The sequence below is a fragment of the Lissotriton vulgaris genome, chromosome 6 (genome assembly GCF_964263255.1).
Source record: "Lissotriton vulgaris chromosome 6, aLisVul1.2, whole genome shotgun sequence".
Classification (NCBI taxonomy): domain Eukaryota; kingdom Metazoa; phylum Chordata; class Amphibia; order Caudata; family Salamandridae; genus Lissotriton; species Lissotriton vulgaris.
The window spans coordinates 412,205,934-412,227,922 of NC_141694.1; the positions used below are offsets into that span (position 1 = coordinate 412,205,934).

General features: G+C 46.3%; 1 protein-coding gene across 2 annotated transcripts in view; it reads left to right on the top strand.

Annotated features, from left to right (window-relative positions):
• FBXO9 (F-box protein 9) overlaps window positions 1-21,989 on the top strand; it is a 373,518-nt gene that overhangs the window by 148,333 nt on the left and 203,196 nt on the right. For both annotated transcript variants that reach the window (XM_086926428.1, XM_086926427.1), the window contains exon 7: window positions 8,402-8,516. In XM_086926428.1, coding sequence (XP_086782554.1) covers window positions 8,402-8,516 — 115 coding nt within the window. The remainder of the gene's footprint in view (window positions 1-8,401; window positions 8,517-21,989) is intronic.

Here is a 21,989-nt window from a genome sequence, read left to right on the forward strand (position 1 = left end):
GTTTGACAATCCCTGTAAGGGGCGCATTCCATCTACCCTTGGGTTTCATTGTACTCTGTTTTCAGCTGCAAGAATTTCCCTGAAACGTGAGCCTACGTGTCTGACTGTTGCATGTGGGCACTGACAGAGCTGATAAGGAAGAGTGATTATGGCAATAAAGGAATGTGCGCATTCTGTAGCCTTCACTGCTTGTGAATAAGCACATTATATGCGTGCTCTCCCCACTGCTTTTGAGAATGTATCCATGTGTTAAGATGTCTGAAATGGCCGCAAAGAAGCTCTACAAATAGTTCTCCGGAGTAACACTAATTTCTGTTATTTGTTAACAAAATAAACAGTTACACATTTGTGTAGCACCCAAATCAGATGTCTAAGAAACTAGTGTTGTGAAACCAACACAAGACCCCCCACGTTAGTTCTTTTGAACTCTGACTGACCAATCTGAAACACTGTATAGCACACTGAGACACACACACACACACACTCACTGCACCCGCGCTGAATCCTACTCCTGCATACTTAATATACATCTGCAAGTCATTCATACACTGGCCCACTTTAAATCCGTATAGAAAGCAATGCATAGCATATTGTGGCAATTAGATCATACACACATCCTCTTGGCTTGCAGACACTACACCTCAACACCTTACTCCAACAAACGGCAAACAAATACAAATGCCTACGCCACCTAGAACCCAATGCATACAACACTCTCCCATGTGGATAGAATTTGCACCCATATGTCATTGCTGCCCATGAATTCAACATTTAAAGAATACACGCTTGAGAAGCTTTTTGGCAACTATCCATGTGCATAACTATTCCACACATGCCTGCTTAAGACGTCACAAGCACGTTGGAGTGGGTGGGCATAAGAGTGGATATAATGTGCTGCATGGCTAAATACTTATAAGGTCCCAAAGGCGAGACCTATTGGCTATGCCAACGCTTGTTTTAAATGGTGTAAATACGTTCAGTAGTTTTTGAGAAATTCAAAAAATAAGAGTCAAAAAATCAATTTCCCATATGGAACTTTGTGCAAGGCTTCAGCCAAAACTACTGAACGGAATTACCCCAAATTTGGCACAAAGGTAGTGCTTGGATCAGAAAGCGCCTTTTTTTTAAAATGTGTAATCCGTTCAGTATTTGCTGAGAAATTAGAAAAATAAATGTTCCGATAATTGGGCAAAGCCAAAGTCTCGTGCACAAGCTTCCAGTAAGTTTTGGCAGCCATCTTGTGGTTCGGTAGAATGAGTCGCTAGGAAACAAAGGTATAAAACAAGGGAAGGGGGCAGGGTAGAAACACCCTGACCCCCCTAGGTCTGCTTAGGGGGTGCCAAAAAAGATTTTTTTTTGAATTTTTAATTTCAGCACGTTAGCACAGTGGTGCAGGGAGGGGACGGGCCTGACATAGCAAGTGTGCAAACGCACCCCCTGGCACATTGTAAATTGGGGGATTAAGTCCCCTTAATCCTGAGGGTCCCTGGGGTGAACTAGCCCACCAGGTACTTCCAGTATGTGCCAGGGAGCTGAGTTGCAGAGAGGTGGTCCAAGGCCACGCCAACTTTTTACCTCTCTGCAACTCAGCTCTGTGGCGCTTACTGGAGGTAGCTGGTGGGCTAGTTGGCCCCCAGGGCCCGTCGGAACTCAAGGGGATTTAATCCCCCAATTTACAATGCTCCAGGGGGCGCATTTGCACAGTGGTGCAGGAAGGTGGCGTGGCCTGATGTGACAAGTGTGCAAACGCGCTCTGTGGCGCGTTTTTAGTTAGGGGATAACGTCCCCTTTATTCCTGAGGGTCCCTGGGGGACCAAGTAGCCCACCAGGTAGGTCCAGTAAGCGCCACAGAGTTGCGTTGCAGAGAGGTGTAAAAAGAGGCGTGGTCTCAGACCACCTCTCTGCAACGCAGCACTGTAGCGCTTACTGGAGGTACCTGGTGGGCTACTTGGCCCCCAGGGACTCTCAGGATCCAAAGGGAATAAATCCCCCAAGTTAAAACCCGCCAGGGGGTGCGTTTGCACAGTGGTGAAGGGAGGGGGTGGGACCTGATATGACTTGTGTGTACTTATGCAATCCCTCCACCAAAACCCAAACACTTATACATTCACCATGCACTCTCCTTGCAGCATTCTATTCATCCAGCCACTACCCATGCACTCATGCAATGACCCATGCACTGCTACAATAGCCTGAGCAGTACCCATGCAGTCCAGCCATCACCCTGTCACTACCCATGCACTCCTCCAATCACCCAGCGAGCACCATTTACTTATCCAATCACTCAGCCAAAACACAGGCACTTATAAATTCACCATGCACTGTCCTTGTAGTACTCTAATGATCCAATCAGTACCCATGTACTTATGCAATGGCCCAGGCATTAACACATGCACTGCTACAATCCAGTATCCGTCAGTAAAAAGTTGAAGGCACAGGAGGACTTTTTTGCTCCTCTGTTGGTTCTTTCTGCACATCTCTTGCTTCTTCCTGCACTTTTGTATTTCTTTCTGGACTTCTGTTGACTCTTTCAGCATTTGTCTTGCTTCTTTCTTTGCTTTTCTTCCTCTTTTTTGACATGTCCTACCTTAAGTTTCAGGGACGTTATAGTTACAAATTAGCATTTAAAAAACCTTTGAAATTCACTGAAAAAACCATAGGTTTCAGGGACGTTCTAGTTCGTTGGACATTTCCCTCGTACAAAACCATAGAAATTCCGCCATTATAGTTAGTTGAGCTAACTATACTCGCATCCCTGCAATGCACTTCTGAGAACGTTGCATATTACATCATTCATGACATGGTCAGTGACATCACTGATGACATCTCAAATGACATCACTGATGACATCATCCACGTGAAAATCTGATGCACCTCCTCACAGTCTAGTATAACCTTTGATACACTCACTGTAAAATACAAACTACCGTTTTCGAAACAATCAACACACCAATACCAGTTACTACTTACGCACTCACTGATTCTTAGGTCTACACACACATGCACTCATTCACCCATACAATCACTCATACATACAGTCACTCATCAATACAACACTATCATGTGCACTCATACACCTATACCGATACTCACACAGCACCAATCATTCATGGAGGTACTCTCACACCTAGTCAGTCATGCACAGAATCATTCACACTTCCATTTACTGACCTATAGAGTTATATACACACAACAGATCACTTATTCAAACAGAAATAATCACATCATTACTCTCTTATACAATCACTGATACAAGTAAACACTCCTCTATACCGCCACTCTAACAATCAGTGACTCTCACATATAGTCATTTATATACTCCAACCCTCACATACACTGCCTTTTACATATGTAGTTACTTAGACATGTACCACTGAGACATCCATTCACTCAGTAACACACCCATACACACACTGACCCACCCATACAGCTGTTTCCACATGCACTATTGAACCCATACAGCATAGTGAATCAATCAATCAAATATGTATCCACAGACACACACACCTCCTATGCACCCACCCACAAACCCACCCACACACACACACACACACACCCACACACACACACACCCACCCACCCACCCACACACACGCACACACACACACACACACGCACACCCACACCCACACACACACACACACACACACACACACACACACTCAGGCACCCATACAAATACTCCGTCAATAACCCATATAGACACTCATGTAGCTACTACCAACCAACCCATGGAACAGCTTATACAACAACCGATAGACTGATACAGACATTCACACAGTTTAGTCACTAACCCATGCATTCAGTAAGACACATTTAATCACTCACTTATACAGTCAGTGACGCACCTACTAAATCCAGACACTTCTACACCCACTCATTCTTCAATACACCTTGGCATATATATAATACCTATTTAAACTTTATAGAAACACACAGTCACTGAATGATGTCATCAGGGATGTCATTTGAGATGTCATCAGTGATGTCACTGACCATGTCATGAATGATGTAATATGTGACGTCATCAGGAATGCATTGCGGGGGCCTGAGTTATAGTTAGCTCAACTATTAGTAGAACAACAAATGGTATTAGACGAATGCCAACTAAACATGATGTTCAAAGCATGTGAGCTGTAGATCATATGTGTTGCATACTCCTGCCATCTAGTGTTGGGTCCAGATGTTCTCAAGTTGTTTTTCTTTGAAGAAGTCTTTCCAGTCATGTGGTAGGTGAATCCTCCTTTCGGTGATAGTGCGCATGGGCACCGAATCCATTGTTAGATTGTTTTTTTCCGCCAGAAGATGACAACTTAAAAAGATATATCTAATGAAGTACTCCGGGGTCCATGCACATGGGCGAGACTATTCACATGATTATGACTATCACGGAAATACCCCTACAAGAGAATTGGAGTTACAGGTGAGAAACTACTCCTTCACCACCCTGCTAGAACGTTCAGTAGTTCCACACCAAAAGCTTAATCTCAACTCCAGTCTCCTCACTCAGAGCCATTGAGAAATCAGGCATCCAAATCCCAAGGAACTCAACCTAGCAATTTGGCCCCTGAAGTCCTAAAATTTGGTTATTTACAATTACAATCAGACTGTACGACTATCCTCAAGGAGGCTAGAAAACCTACTACTAGGGCATGTTATGCAGTGAAATGGAAACGATTTGTTAATGTACTGCAACAATAACCATATCAAACCCCTTGATGCTTCAGTGCCAAACATCATCTGTTATTTCTTACGCTTACAGCAATCTGGATTAGCCTACACATCCATTCGATTGCATTTAGCAGCAGTAGCTGCATACTTCCAAAACAGACAACACTTATCTCTATTCAGCGTACCAGTGATTAAAGCCTTTATGGAAGGACTAAAAAAGAGTAATACCACCAAGAGCTCCACCTGCACCAGTATGGAACATAAACACAGTCCTTACGGGGCTAATGGGTCCACCTTTTGAACCAATGCACAAATGTCCACTACAATTTCTCTCATGGAAGGTTGATTTTCTTATTGCAATCACTTCCTTAGGGCGAGTTGGTGAATTTCAGGCACTAACTATACAAGAGCCTTTCTTTCAACTTCACAAAGACAAAGTGGTTTTTCGAACTACTCCCAAATTTCTTCCCAAAGTGGTTTCTGCTTTTCACATCAATCAATCAGTTGAGTTACCCATGTTCTTTCCTCAACCTGATTCTGTAGCAGAATGAGCTCTACACACACCAGATGTTAGAAGAGCTCTACTATATTATGTGGAAAGAACAAAAGATTTTCATAAGACTAAACAGCTCTTTGTTGCTTTTTCGCCACCACATTAAGGCAATCCCATTTCTAAATCCGGCATTGCAAGACGGATCGTAAAATGTATCCAAACATGTTATCTGAAAGTGAAAAGAACCTTGACAATACCCCATAAAGTGCATTCAACCTGCAAAATAGGGGCTACTATGGCTTTCTCAGGAAATATTCCCCTAGCAGACATCTTTAAGGCAGCAACATGGTCTACACGGCACACATTCACCAAACACTATTGTGTAGATGTGTTAGCGAGGCAACAACCTAATATAGGCCATGCAGTACTTAATACACTTTTTCAAACAACTGCAACAGCTACAGGTTAGCCACCGCTTTGGGAGTTTACTGCTGTATAGTCTATGCAAAGCATGTGATCTACAGCTCACAAGCCTTGAATGGATATTGTTGCTTGGGGTCCAGCTATGTCCTAGCGCGGGGACACTCCCAATAAGCATCTGTTCTTGGCATGTAGAGCTGTAGATTCACATGCACCCACCCGCCTCCCCGGGTACCTAGACCTGTTGCAGTTTTCTTACTTTACATACATACGCATGTAAATCTCTATTCTACCTTTACTAACTCTATTCTCACCATCCGCGGGAAAAAATCTAACAATGGAGTCGATGCCCATGCGCACTATCACCGAAAGGAGGAGTCACCTACCTCTTGACTGGAAAGACTTCTTCAAAGAAAAACAACTTGCAAACATCCGGACCCAACACTAGATGGCAGGATTATGGAAGCATTTGAATCTACAGCTCTACATGCCAAGAACAGATGCTTACTGGGTAAGTAACATTATCCTTTTCAGACCTGGGAAAGTCCAAGCCTGGACCTGTTTTGTGACGCATCTAAATTGCAAGTGTCAATATTTTGCCAACATATATCCTCAGAGAGGGTCGGGGGGGTAGAACTATTCACTAATGCATTCCTCCCTGCTTCCCCTTATTTCCAGATTGATAAAAGAGATAAATGTAGATCCATGTTGCATCATTCTTTTAGCCCCAGCATGGCCAAGGCTTCTGGTGCACAGAGCTACTTTAACCAGAACAACATATTCTGTTCATACCAGTACCAAATATATTGAGCATGAATAATGAGCAAGTTGTTAATCCAACACAGAGTTCTTAGGTTATCCGTCTGGCTCCCCAGTGCAATGTGCAACTATCTAAATATTTCAAAAGATTGCAGGAACATTTTAGCTAAGGCATACAAGACTCTTCTGTATGTGGTGCTCCAGAAATAGAACACATCCATTTTCATCTCCACTGGAACACATCTAAACATGCTTGCAACATTTGGCACATTTTGGTCTCTCTCATAGTTCAGTCAAGGTCGATCTATTGGCAATTCCGTGTATCAGGAGATGTACAGGGAAACTGTTGCTCTGGTCCAATAGACTAATTAAAGAGTTTCTTAAAGGACTATTTAGAACCTATCCTCTGATTTAAGAAACCTGGTTCTTGGCTGTTAAATACCGGCCTCTACTAGCACATGAGGAGCCCGTTGAACCTATTCATAAATAGAACTCAAACATCTCCTTTGGAAAGGGCTTAATTACTGGCTTTAACTTCTGTTCTTCCCTCCAAGAACAATTGGTATGGCCTGTAGAAGGGTCAATCTAGATGCATATGTTCTATTGCCCTGTCAGTGTTTCAGCAGCTGCTTGTATTTTCAAATGTTAATGTACTTGAATTTGGTGGATTGAAAAGGTCACTGTATGCACATCCCCACATACATGTAAATTAGTTTATGTATACACAGGAACAAAAGTAATATTCACTAGATCTCTTCTACATATACCTCACTAGGAGCTAATATTCGAGTTTGACCCATCTACTAATGTGTCCTCCATGCATTCCATCAAGAGGCTGATACATTCAGAGCAATCACAGCACACCAGGGTACCCGTCCAATCCTCTTCCTCACACATGCTTTTAATGTATCCAGAAATTCCTCATAATACCCGAAGAGACACACTTTAACTACACTAATACTTGTATGATCTGCTTTTCAAATGCCACAGCACAACCACAGCCTCTCCATTTGATGCTGAGGGCCATAACCCCCACCTTTTGCTCCTTATGAATAGTGTCTGTCAGGCTGAACAAAAGTCAGCCTGACAGACACTGTTCATTTTGAGGTCAGGCAGCCAGGAGCCAGACTTGCACTATAAGTTGGCTCCTGGCTTCCTGAGCGGAACTTTGCTGGGCTGAGGAATTAACAGCTCTTGTGGGCGTGACCTCCTCAGCTCAGCAAAGTTACCTTAGGCCCTCCCCTCAGTGACGTTTGGTAGCGTCACTGATCGCCTCACACCTACGTGCCTCATAAGCCCTGAAGCGCCCAGGGTTGAGTGATAATCAGTGACACTTAATCACAGAGTGGCGTGGGATCAGCAGTTTCACTGACCCCATCACACTCTGTGATGACGTTGGGACTGCTGCCTTCCCTGATTGGCTGACTTAAGTCAGCCAATGAGGTAAGGCAGCAGTCCCAAGCCTCCTGAACCTGCAGGTAAGTGTGTGTGTTTTTTTTAATTAATGTTTGGTGCGTGCCTGTGTGTATGAATGTTTGGTAATGAGTGTTGTGAATGAATGTGTTTCTGTGCGTGTGTGTTAATGCATGGCTGTGAGTGTGTATGGGTGCGTGTGTCCCTTCTGTGCAGCACAAATGATCTGATTATGTAGAAGCATTTTGTGGTTAGCTGCTTAAACATCTGGAAAGTTTATGAAGAACTACTCATAAAAAATTAACAGAAATCACTTGACCTTTATTATATCTAGATTATCGATGATGTATCCATTACCGTTTGCTTTTTTTCTATGCAAGTGTTGATCACCAACACCATTCCTATTTCGTCTTTGAAGATGTCCAAGTCTCCTTTTTATTTAAAAACCTATGGGACATGCACTAACTTTATAATGATGTGAACTGTTTGTGGTGAGGCCTACGTTTATTAGGTTAGATACGGAAATTCTTCCTCTGTTTTCTATACTAGAAAACCATGTTCCTATCTTCCGTTCAATAATCAGAAATGCAGACTCTTTAATCCAGTGTTCTGTGCTAATTTATGAAAAAAATCTCTTGTTTACAGTGCTTCCTCTGGAGGTCCTCATGTACATTTTCCGATGGGTGGTTTCTAGTGATCTGGATCTGCGGTCACTAGAGCAGTTATCTCTGGTCTGTAAAGGATTTTACATTTGTGCAAGGTATTGATCTAATGTAATTGAACTTCATACATTGAGAAAATTCTGTGTGCAAGTTAAATGTTTAGAAGAGAACATAACTGGCAGTGGCAACTACTTTGTGATTTTTTTTTTTCAGAACAAATTTTTATTATGTTGTTGATGAATTACATAGGGGACACTGTCCCCCAATAAACCAGAGGACCAGTGAGCAAATAATGAGTCATCGCATACAGTCAGTTCAATCAACATTTGGATATAAAATAGCCCTCCCGACCTCCCTCCCCCTCCCCTCCTTCCCGAATCCCACCCCTATCCCCGCACAGTGTCTACATAGTCCAAAAGTAAAAGTTATCAAATCACAAACCGTGTGTACTCCTTTTCACCCAGGTTCAACAAGCAATAGTTCTACATCAACATCCTGTTGCGCAGGTGGTTCCAGCCACAGCCCTCTATAGTCCGCCCATCGCTTCCATATCTTAAAATGTTTCCTGGGGCAACCCCTGGCCTCAAATACCGGGCGCTCCAGTCCCATGCAAAAGTCCAAACCCCTCCTCCACACTTCCAGCAAGGGGGCCCTGGGGTACTTCCAGGCTCGAGCTATATCTCTTTTGGCCACTGTAAGGCCTAGGACTAGTAGGTGGCGTTTATATATGTTTCCTCCAACCTGTTTCATAATATGTAGAAGGCCCAGCTGCGGCGAGCGGGGAAGGTCCCAGCCCAGCACCTCAGACAAGCAATTCCATACACCCATCCAAAACCTCGACAGCTTCTCGCATGACCATACCGTGTGTATAAATGTGCCCACCGCACGCTCGCACCGCAAGCACTCAGGGGGAGGCAATCAAACCAGCCCTCCACAGTCGGTCCCTGGTATAATAGGCCCTATGTAGGTATTTGAATTGAATGAAACGTAAGCGCACTGCTATTGCCGCTCCTCTCGGAGCTTCCAGGGCTTCCCTCCAGTCCTCCTCCTCCTCAAAGGCCCCCATGTCTCCCTCCCACACAGAGCGCAATTTATCTAATGGAGAGGAGCAATGTGTGACCAGGGTCTGATATATGTTAGAAATTTTCTTTTCCTCCAGTTCCCCCATAAACACCTTAGCCGCAAGGGGACTAAATTCGGGCAGCGAGTCTAGGCCTACCAGGGAGGGGGACAGGGCGTGTCGCAGTTGCAGGTACCTAACAAATTGGGTTCGAGGCATATCATATTCTTCTCTCAATGCTTGAAACGACTTGAGGGTCGTGCCTTTCATGACGTGCCCCAATGCCGATATGCCGATGGCATCCCAGCCCCGGAACCCTTGCAAGGACGCCAGGGCCGGCAGCTGTCCGTTCTGCCACAGCGGAGTCTCTATCGTTAATTTATTCCTCCACCCCATGCGGCGTAGAGCTCCACGCCACCCTCGGAAAATCACCTGGGTAACTATGGGAAGCCTCTTCCTGACGGTCGCCGAATACAAGATGGTATGCAGCGTATCCGGATCCATCATGTATCTCTCAAGGGCATAGGCCGGGTCACCCCGGTCCCCATACCACCATTCGTTCAGCACCAGCAAGTGAGACGCTTGATAGTAGGATAAGATGTCTGATGTTGCTAGACCCCCACAGTACGTGGAGAGAAAGCAGGTACGGAGTGCCACTCTCGCCACTCCTCCGGCCCAGAGAAACTGGCTTAACGCCGAGTTCACTTGTCGAAACCACTGCGGCGCTATTGGATATGGGTGATTTTCCAGCTGATATAGGAGGCGCGGGAGGGCCACCATCTTAAATATCGCCGAGAGACCGTATATATTTAGGGGCATTCTGGACCATGTTTTCATATCAGATCACACGCGGTCCCAGACAGGCACCACATTGCGTGCCCAAGCTACTCCAGGTACATCGGTCAAGAAGACGCCCAGGTATTTAATACCGCCAGCCGCCTCCTGCAGCGCTGACGCCCAGGGTCCCCTCCTCTCATGTCCCCCCAGCACCCACAGCGTGGATTTCCGTACGTTTAAGTGTAAGCCTGACACCTCCCCGAATATACGCATTATCTCAATGACTCTAGGCCCTGACCTATTTATGTCTGTAAGAAAGAAGAGGAAGTCGTCAGCGTAGAGTGCAATTCGATCAGACGGTCCCATCTCCCATTCAAGTCCCCACAACTGTGCGTCCACCCGCACCAACGCCGCCAACGGCTCCATGGCCAATGCAAATAAATAAGGTGAGAGAGGGCAGCCCTGCCTGGTACCCCGGCCGATAGAGAATGGGTCCGACACCGCTCCCGCCACTCTCACAGACGCCGTCAGATCTGTGTACAGCAACTGTAGGTATGAGAGGAAGCGAGGCCCAAGGTTCTGACTGGACAGGAGCGCTCGGAGATAGACCCAGCTAAGTGAGTCAAATGCTCTATCGATGACGGCCAGAAGGAGCGCCGCCGGGATCCCGGCAGCCCGGGCCGCCTCCACTTCCACCTGCGCGTGTCGAATGTTGTGCCTCGTCACCCTATGGGGCATAAACTCAGCCTGATCAGGGTGAACTAAATCCGTAATATAAGGGAGGAGACGGTTGGCCAGGGCTTTCGCCAATATTTTCGCTTCAAAATTTAGGAGCGATATTGGCCTATATGAAGAATGGTGTTCGGGGGGCCTCCCGGGCTTACAGATGACCACGATTTCAGCATGTCGCCAGTCTGCCGGAAGGCGACCACGCTACCTGGCCGCCTCCAATGCCTTTCTATAACGCACCCCCAGCTGGAGATGAAAAGTCTTCATGAATTCACATGGAAACCCATTAGATCCAGGGGACTTCCCAGTGTTCAGCTCCCCAAGCGCTGTATCTAGCTCCTCCATTGATATAGGGAGCTCCAGCCGGTCGCGACCCTCATCCGAAAGCGCGCGCGACGGGAGGTCTGCCAAAAATTTGTCTACGTCCTCCGCTGGGAGAACTTCTCGGGAGGCATACAGGGCCTGCATGGCATGGCTGCCAGTTCCTCCGGGGCCGTCGCAGGGTCCCCATCTCGTCGTGAAGTCCCGGCAGGGACTGCGCCTGGAAGGTATTCTGGCAGAGTCTGTAGAGCAAGGTACTGGATTTATCTCCCCACTGATAAATTCTACTCTGCGTGGCCAACCACAGCTGGCGCGCCTCGTTCAGAAACAGGGACGTATAAGATTGCTGCGCCAGCAGCAGCTGCCCGACGGCCTCAACCGTGTCCCCAGCACTACTCTCCCCCTCCAGATCCCGGACCCGCCTTGCTGCCTCCTCTATGTCCTTCTTACGGGTCCTGCGGGCTCCCGTACACCAGGCAATATCAACTCCCCGGATCATTGGGTTTTAGAGCTTCCCACAGGGTGACTGCATCCGTTTCGGGCCTTTGTCATCCCAGTATTGAGATAAGGCCTCTCGTATATGCGATTGGTAGCTGTCTTGTTCCAGGTGCCACGTAGACAGGCACCATCTAAAGGGCTGCCGCTTCTTATATAATTGTAGGTTTAGTGCCACAGGGGAGTGGTCCGATAGGCCACGTGGGAGTATGGACGTAGAGGCCAACCTCCCTATCCAGGTAGAAGGAATGAACAGATAATCCAGTCTGGAAAAGGACCGGTGCACAGTAGAGACATAGGTCCACTCGTCCATTCATCACATCATTCCAGTCGCCACCCACAATAGCCAGTACATTCGGGATATCGGCCCATACCTTAAACACCTTTTCAATGAGTGCCTCTTGCAATGGGGGTGGGGCATACACGCTACCAAAGACCATCGGCTCATCCCCAACCATACCTTTAACAAACACGAATCTATCATGGGCATCAATCCATTGCGTCTCATGTACATAGGGAAGTCTGTGATGCACTAGGACTGCTACCCCTCGAGACCCTCTCACAAAACCTGCATAAAACACTTGTTGATAGCCATACCGCTGCAAGCTGAGGGTTTTAGTGCCTTGGAGATGCGTCTCTTGCAAGAGGAGGACATCCGCCCATTCCCTCTTCCCTAGGCGCAATACCGCCCCTCGTTTTATTTTATCGAGCATTCCCCGGACATTCCAACTCACCACCCGCAATAACGCTTGTGGAGGGCTTGTTTCCTGGACGTCAGGCACCATCGATGGGAAGGAAAAGCAAGGTCCTGGGCTTTTGGAGCCACACACACATTTGCAGCCGAACTCGCGCGGACACTGTGTCAAAACTAACTACCCCCCCCCCCCCCCCCCCGACCGCACCCTTACCCCTCCCTCTCCCCCCATCCTGCCCAACCGCACCCACAACACCCCCCCCTCTACCTCCCCATTGCTAACTACCCCCAAAACACTCCCTCCTCCCCCCACCCCACACCTCAGCAACATTGAAGTACCTGTCGCGGTATAGATCGTCGCCGGCCCCCAACGGGAGGTCCGAGACCCACTATCCCAATGGATCCCCAAGAACTACCCACTCAGACCCAACTTACCCCCCACTAACAAACCCTTCCGAACTGAGGGGCAACTACTTTGTGATTTTGACATAAGTGTACACACTGGCATTTAGCCATAGACCTAGTACAGGTAGTAAATCAGGGTACTCAAAACCTGAGCCTGTTCGTGATGAAGAAAAAAACACTCAAAAAGAAAAAAAACTTTAAATGTAAACATATTGCAACATTTAAAAATCCTTAGAGGCATTCGGCCGGCAAATTGCTCTTGTATTTCAGGTCATGTACTCCCCCCTCCCCCCCCTAGAATTCCTTCACTTTTGCAGCATGAAATCTCATCTATTTTCACATATTTTGAACAATCCAGCCGTCTAGTGGTTGGGTCTGAAGGGTATTTATTTTCCTCAAAACTTTTATTTGCTTGTAGGTGGAAGTCGACATAGGTCGAGCCACTAAGACTGTCATGCCACAATTCCCACCCAGTTGCATGCCCATAATCTTAGATCATCGGTCAGGTACGGAGGTGCATCGTAGAGCTCCTGACTTTCTTCAACAGAGGTTGCTCTGAAGTCCACAAAGGAAAGAAGTCGGGGGAACTGAGATTGGCACTAAACGATGAAAGGATGTTTTTCAGGGGTGAGGGGTTTGGTGGGAGGGATTGAAATTCGGAGAATGATTTTTGGTTGGTGGGATCCGTGGGGTTACTCTATGCCATTTTAGAGTATGATGAACATTCTTCAAGTTTTCCCCTAACTGCCACTGAAAGTTCACCCACCGGAATGAACACCCAGCATGTTCTGTCTGCCTGAAGACCATAAGTTAGAGGATTGTGTCCCATGCTTGCATTTTAAACCAAAGACCCAGGTTCACAGGGCTAAGACCCTTTGAGCACATCGGGCAAGTACAGATATGGCTGGCTTGATGGAGAAACAGAAGGAGGAGGTCGATGGAGGTGATCGGTTTTTCCCACAACAATGAGGTAGAGCTGCCAGAAGCTCAGGGGAAAACCCAAGACATCGAACACGAGTTTTACGAGGTCGAAAAGACTCCCCATCGCTACTTTTATTCCGCAATGCCACATTTCTACAAAATGCCTGATTTGTTGAAGGAGAAAACAGTCAGGCACCACACATGATGCTGAAGCTTGGGTCTTTGAGCAACACCCTGGAGTCACTAAAAGCGAAGCCCTTGGCATGGAGGAAACACGCAGTCCAAGGTGTGCAATGAATTTCCCATCCTACCGGGAGAGAAAAACTCACTGGTAAGTGTAGAAGTAAGAAGGACACAGGCAACGACCAGAGTTGTTTATAAAGTTTATCTTTAAGTCACCCACGGCGTGCCTGGACCTTCTGGTCATGACTCCAGCCAAGCAGGAACTGAACTGGAACCCTCAACCACCGCCCAGGTGCCGCGAGGATCTTTTGTAAGGACACAAGATAATGAAGAGCGCACAGGGCTTCTGCGTGCCCAGCAATGCATAACTAACAACAATACTACATAACTTTCCCCCCTAAAAAGCAAACATTACAAATTCTTTACATTTGGTAGACACTTTGGCTTCACGGGCGTTAACCTGCCGTCTATTGGCAGAAGCAGACACCGAGGCTGAACCTGAAGTGGATGGTAAATACAAGGCTGAATCTAGGGTGAATGGTAATTCTGATTTAATTTGCTTGCCTGTGATATTCAGTGTTGGTTCCACCCAGGCTGCCCAGTCTAATTTCAAAACAGCTTTGTCCTGTTTAAAATTATGTTCGCTTGCTGAGGTGTAAATTTTACTAATTGATGTTTTTTCCAACACCTCCTGCCCACAAGTAGTACAGAAGCCTTACCGGCTCTTTCAGTTTGGACTGGAGCGGAGTGAATAGATTGTCCTTCAGTAACTTTAATTGGACTTCTTATAAGCACCCAGTCACCTACGACAAATGACTGCAAAAGACACATTGTTTTTTCTATGAAAATACTCCTTCATTTTATGTTGTGATAACATGACCTTAAAGGTACGTTTTTCCTTAGGCATGGTGACCAAGTCTGCACGTTCTTCCAACCATGATGGAAAAAGATTAGTGTGAGCTTCCTTGCCTCTAAGCAAAGAAAATGTAGGAACACCTGTGGTGCAATGTGATGAACTATTGTAACACATCACTTTCTGCTTAAGAAACCTTTCCACATTCCCAGCTAACACAGTTTGTACCCTTTCCTTTACGAATCTATTGCCTCTTTCCACTGTGTTTTCCAGTGAATATCGGACATAAGACACTCGGGACACTTGTCAAATAAAAACCTGACCTGGGCATAAATAACAGGCCACCAGAAGTAGTGTTTAACTTTCCCATTGTTTTGGTAGCACCCAGATGACCTTGATGTGCTGGAGTAATGATGGAATCACATAGTTTAGAAGGCAGTACATATACATGCCCCGTCATGAGTAAACCATTAGCCCTCAAATTTCAAAGCTTTATTCTACAGCAAGTCATAAAAGCAGTTATACATCCTACACTACACAATAAATACTACAATATTAAATTCATTTTTTTTTAAAACTCATTAAACCATAGTGCTGTCATGTTACAATTAAAAAGACAATTTATACATGATAATTAAAAATAGTTCAATAAAACATGAATTTTTAAAAGCTGATCTACATAAAACGGTGTCAGTTAGTTCATCGAACAGTGTCTAACTGTTGTAAAGTGCGGGTGCGTATAGTCCATGCCCAACCTAAAAATTTTGCAACGGGAATCGCCAAGCGGGGTGTGCAATCCGATTCCAGCATTCTTAGCGCCTCTATACACCTACGTGTGCCCAAGTTTAAACACACAGGTTTTATCCACTTCATTTGTGGGCTTACATAAAGGGGACAAACAAACAGTATATGAGCAATATTCTCAATCGAGTCTTTACAACGGGGACATTTGTCATCCTGGATAGCTGACCATTTGCGGGTAAACGCCTTTAAGGGAAGGGTCCCGATTCTGAATTGAAAATACAATTTTCTGTCAAACAGCCTTTCAATAATGTCCCAGTATGGCTCACAAGATGGTAAGGGTTTGGTATCCAAAAAACGTCCTGTTAAATTTGTATTGCATCCAATACTATAAGCGGACGACCACACCAATTCCCAATACATTTTTTTCAATGTTACCTTTGATGGAAAGCTTTCAGCGATGGGAGAGTTCCATAGGTGGTCTAGTTCCAGCTTAATAAGCAACCCTCTTATTTCCTTTAACCACCAGATCGAATGGAAGCGATCTGCCCTGATGATATCCTTTAGGGCAGTGGCGTAATGCACAAGTTCAGGAGTAGTCATGATGCTTCTCCAGTATGATAAGGGTCGCAGCCGTGCCAAGTCCTCAATGTTTTTCCTGCCAAGGTCATATGCCAGTGGAACGGTTGGAGTATTTTGGGGAACCCCAGCAAGACGGCGTAAAAACCTGTTTTCCGCCAGTTTCAGTTGTTTCAAATTGGAGAATCCCCAAAGTTCCGAGCCGTATAAAGAGGCACTGATCACCTTCATGTTATAAATTTCTAAAGCAGGGGTGATTGGCTTAGTCAATGAGGCTTTATGTTTAAGGGCCACTACACCCGCCAGCTGGTGGAATTTTAAGACAGCCATGTCGATGTGGTTTTTCCAACTCATATTACACCAAAGGGATATTCCTAGATACTTGAAAGCCTCAACCTGTTCTAGGGGAGTACTATTAAAATTAATTGAACCCTTAAAAGTGTTCCGCTGGTTCAAGCACATGAACTTGGTTTTGGAGGTGTTTATCTCAAGTCCACGTGTTTGACAGAACTCGCCGAAAGCGTTAACTGCCTTCTGGAGCCCACTCGGTGTTCGAGAAACTATGAGCGTGTCGTCCGCAAACATGAGGACTGGCACGTGTGCCCCTGCTAGAACAGGAGCATCGGTGGAAGAACGGCTTAGATGGTCTACAATTCCATTGATGTAAATAGAAAACAGTGTAGGTGCCAGAGCACACCCCTGTCGGACCCCGCGTTCGACAGGGAATGAGTCCGTCACCTCACCCTGGGCCCCCCACCTGATTCTAGCATAATTGTTCTCATGTAAGCGGACAAGAAGCGTCAGGGACGGAAACCAGCTTGATAAGGGGATAAAATATCTTTTTCTTCTATCCAAGTTTGCAGTTTGTTTTGGACTAGTCGACCTATTAACTTTTGGGCAGAGTCTATAAGACTGATAGGTCTGTAATTACTAGGTAATGATTTATTTCCCTTTTTAAAAACTGGAATTATTTCTGCACCCTTCCATGAGGTCGGTATTGGTGCACCCCTGGCCACAGAATTAGCTAGCCACTCAAAGTACTGACACCAAGATAATCGATCGCTTAAAAACACATCAGCAGGTATGGCATCCATTCCTGGGGCTCGGCCCCCTATCACGCAGTCTAGCGCTATGCTAACATCTTTTTTAGTAAATAGCTGACATTGATAAAAAACTGTGGGAGGTAGTATGCACTCTCCTTCCGCTAGATCACGAGCGTATTGTGGTTTGAAGAAGTCTACTCACTGGTTTTTGGCAACATTATTTTGCGGGGGTTGTGCCACCCCCCTCTATCCCACTTGACCAAGGCCCAAAATTGGCTTTGATTCTTTGCATCACAGGCGGATTTAAGATCACGCCAGTGGGACTCATCCCACTGTTTCCTGGCCTCTTTTTGTGCCTTCCTATATATATCCCTCGCCTTTCTCACACCTAGGATGTTCTTATTTCTAAGTTCGGTGCTGAGATTCTGGCGGGCTACTCTACAGGACTTGTCGTACCATCCCATTTTGGGTAATTTTTTATGAACATTATCTGGTTTTGTGGGCGTCTTGAAAAACTCCTGGAGCTTGGCAAAAAAGTTTGTATGAGCCTCAAGCATAATTTCAGGAAAATTTTGATTTGTAGCATATGAATTTATCTTATCCACTTCTTCGACCACTACTTTTTTAAGCTCCTCCAACCTCTCTATGTTCTCAATTAATCTACCCCATTTTATGCGGCGCAGGTTATTCGAGGCTACAATGTCTAAGGTGACTTTGCCACCCCCATGATTTGATTCTCTTAACCCAATGTTTGCTTTAAAGACCATACAGAGAGGGTTGTGGTCACTCTCCATCCTATATTTTACAGCCATATCAGTCAGCCTGTGCCATTCTCTAATATCCACTAGTAAGTAGTCTATTCGGCTAGAGGACCTACCATTGTCAAATGTTTTGTTCCCCTGGCGATCTGAAGGGGTGCGTCCATTTGCTGCCCTGAGTCCTCTTGCTAGACATAAGGCCTTCAGTTGGATGGCCACCGCTGTCCATCTTCTGACTACGGGTAATTCTAGCTGGGGGACACCCCACTTGCTATCCTCCTCTTCTGCTAGGATTTGGTTTTCTTGGCCAAGCGGTTCAAATGTGGTGTTGACATCACCCTCCACAATAAAAGACAGCTGTGTTGGGAGTGCCTCGAGCTCAAGGTCAAGAGCGGCGATTACTTCTGATGTTTGACCTCACACTACTCCCCTGGCATAGATGTTGAATATAACCACCCCCTGTCCGTTAGCCCATGTCAGGTTAACTGACAATATGTCATCTAGTGGAGAACTCCTTTGCTGGATTCTACAGCATAATGTTTGGCGGACCCAAATTATCAGGCCCCCAGATGGGCGACCCTTTGGATTTTTTGTAGCTGGGATTTGGAAATTAAGAAACCCTAGATGATGTACTGGGGTCACTGACCATGTTTCCTGGAACAGTAGAATGTCAAATTGATCTATAAAGTTACACCATTCTGGTGATGACAACTTATTAGTAATTCCAGCAATATTCCAGGAAATAAAAGACAACCCTGCCTCATCTACTTCATCTGCTACTAAACATTAGGGGGCCTGGGTTGTTAATATACCTTGGGTTTCATCTTCCAACCCTGGTTTTGAATCTATATTAGTACAATGATAATCTAATAGTTCGGGTGAAGGTGCTTCTGGACCAGGAACTAAACGTGGTACTGTCAAGGTGTGGACTGTAGCTCGGAGTATATATTCTCCTTTCTATTTGCTAAAATAATTGGATCATCTACCCTTTTCGCTGGGGTCAAGGAAGTAACATTTGTGAGACCAATCCCCTCGTCTATGGGAATATATGTTCTTTTTAGCTCAGTTGGTTCATTGAACACTACACTGTCTGCCCTCTCAAGTCAATCGCATTCGTTCAAGTCTGACAGTGCCGCAAATCTATTTTCAAGACTGATTCCCCATTCGCTGGGTTGGGGACCCCTGCCCCACTTATTTGACACCGGATTCCACTTTGTCTTTGATATACTTGGATTCCCTGTGCTACCTCTACGATAGAAAAAATCTAGAGTTAGCGGGAAGATGTCAGTGCTCCTGCGTTGTAGGGGAAATAAATTTCTCAAGACATCAGGGAGTACTTCTGGACTTAGAAAATGCAGAACTACACAATCTCCTTTAAATTTTTTCACACTATTCCCTATCCAGTCCACCCTTCTTGCCATAGTAATTTCCCCAGCTAGCTGCGGTTTACCCCATGGGGATATCATCATGTTGTTAGATAACCAATGAAATGCTTTACTGATCAGGGAAGATGTAGATTCCACTTGACCCGGCTTTAAGGGAGGCACATTGGCCAAGACCAGGACAAGGGGGGGCCTCTACAATGAGTTGGACCGGGCCTTTCTCTATACCCATCCCAGTGGATTTTAATGGGAGGTCTTCACTGACTGTTACCTGCACATCGTTAACCGCATCGCTGCTGCGGCGATTTTTGCGCTGTGCGGCAATTTTAAAATTACCGCGATACATGACGAGCTCAGCTCGTCATCAGCACACGCCACCCGTGGGTGATGACGAGCTGAGCACGTCATCAGCATCGAAGGGGTTAAGTACTGGGTGCTGGATAGGGGGAGGATTTGATACCACTTTACCCCTACCCCCTGGCCCAACCCCAGGAACATTCACAGTTGGTTCAACTCTGTTTGAAACTAGAATTGGTATATTACCCACCTCCTCCACAGTCTTATTTATGAGTCCCCCTAGCCTATTTACCTCAGCTGTTAGCTGGTCGATTTTGGCTACCAACGGTTTAATAATGCATTTGATCTTGGAATCAATAATACTCACTAGTTTTTTAATTTGATCATCCTCCAATATCTCCTTCCCACCATACTCCCCAATTGCCTCTTTTGTAGCCATATTTTTGGGTGGAGAGGCGGCCAAGATGACCGAGGCTATGCAGGGACTCCTGGGCAAGCGAGTCCTTGCCGCGCACCACCCCTGAAGCTGCTTCTGGCTCCCCGACTCGTGCTCGGTCCACAGGTGTTGTCTCAGGTCAGCCCCACCTGGAGCCGCGAAGCAGCACCCGCGAAGTGGGTGCGGCGAGAAGTATATGCAGCAAGGAACCGCAAGGCAAGTTGAAGAGGGCAGCCCCAGGTCAGTTTCCTCCTTCAGTGTTCAAGAAATTAGCGAGAGCGTCCCCATTAGCCAATGACAGTTCATCTGCCAGTTGACCAAATATTTTCAATTCTCCAACCAGTATTCTTCTCTTTGGCCATCGCTGAGCAACCTACACTCAGGCCTTGCATCAGACTTTGTCCTCCTGAAACACTGCCAACCATTCAGATTCACCCAGACCTGCACAGTAGTCCACATTAACAGCGTCCACAGATGCCACACTTACCACATCATCAACAAAGTCATCTTCCTCAATAGGCATGCGTGACAGACAATCCATGTGAACGTTTTCCCTCCAGAAGCATGCTTGATCTCGAACACAAATTCTTCTAGCTTGGAAACTATTCTGGCTAACTTGGCCGACAAGTTGTTGTTAGCTCCTGCTGAAAAAATATGCACACAGGGTTTATGGTCCATTTGTAACACAAATTTGCGACCCCACACATACATCTTAAACTTGTAAACAGCCCACACACAAGCTAATGCCTCCGCTCAATGGTACTATATTATTTTCCACACTGTTTGAGAGCTCTTGAAGCAAACGCTGTTTTTTTCTCCTTACCCGCAACCTTTTAACTCAAGATGGCCCCTAAGCCCATCTGACTTGCGTCTTGAAAGGCACTCCAAACAGGAGCTTTCTTAGTGAGTACTTTGGCCTCGTTGAAGGCAGCCTCTATGTCCTGAGACTATATGTACTTTGCCCCTCTCCACAATAGGGACCTGAGAGGTTCCACTGTTAGTGCATATTCAGGGACAAACCTTCCATAGTACTCCGCGAGATCAAGAACAGAGCGTAAAGCATCCTATCATTGGGAGCCTTCGCTTTCTTGATGGCCCTGATGAGCAACTACTTAGATTTAATCCCTGAGCTGGGGACGGTATGGCCCAAGAACTCTAATTTATTGATGGCGAATTTGCATTTGTCCATCCTGAGCATCAAATTTCTCTGAGGAAAAAAATATCCAAAACCTGATGCAACACACGGTGTTCGTCAAAGAGTTCTCCAACCCCAGCGCCGGAAACAACGACATCACTCCCTCGCAAGACCTCTGCAACTCACTCGCCGCGTTCTTCCACCGCAAGATCGCCGACATACACAACAGCTTCGACGCACAGACCACGCACCCTATCACCGAACCAACGCCCGCCACCACCACCCTCTGCAACTGGACCCCGATCAGCACCGAAGACACCACCCGCACGATGAACTCCATCCACTCCGGATCACCAACCGACCCCTGCCCACACCACGTCTTCAACAAAGCCGACGCCATAATCGCACCCCATCTCCGGGACATCATCAACGCCTCCTTCCACACCGCCACCTTCCCGGAGAGCTGGAAGCACGCCGAGCAGACCGCCCTCCTGAAGAAACCAACGGCAGACCCCACCGACCTCAAGAACTACCGTCCCATCTCGCTCCTTCCCTTTCCGGCCAAAGTCATCGAGAAGACCGTCAACAGACAGCTTGCCGCCTTCCTCGAGACGAACGGATCCCTCGCAGTCCGGGTTTCGGGCCAACCACAGCACCGAGACCGCCCTAATCGCAGCCACCGACGACATCAGAACCCTGATCGACAACGGGAAACAGCGGCCCTCATCCTCTTGGACCTCTCTGCGGCGTTCGACACCGTCT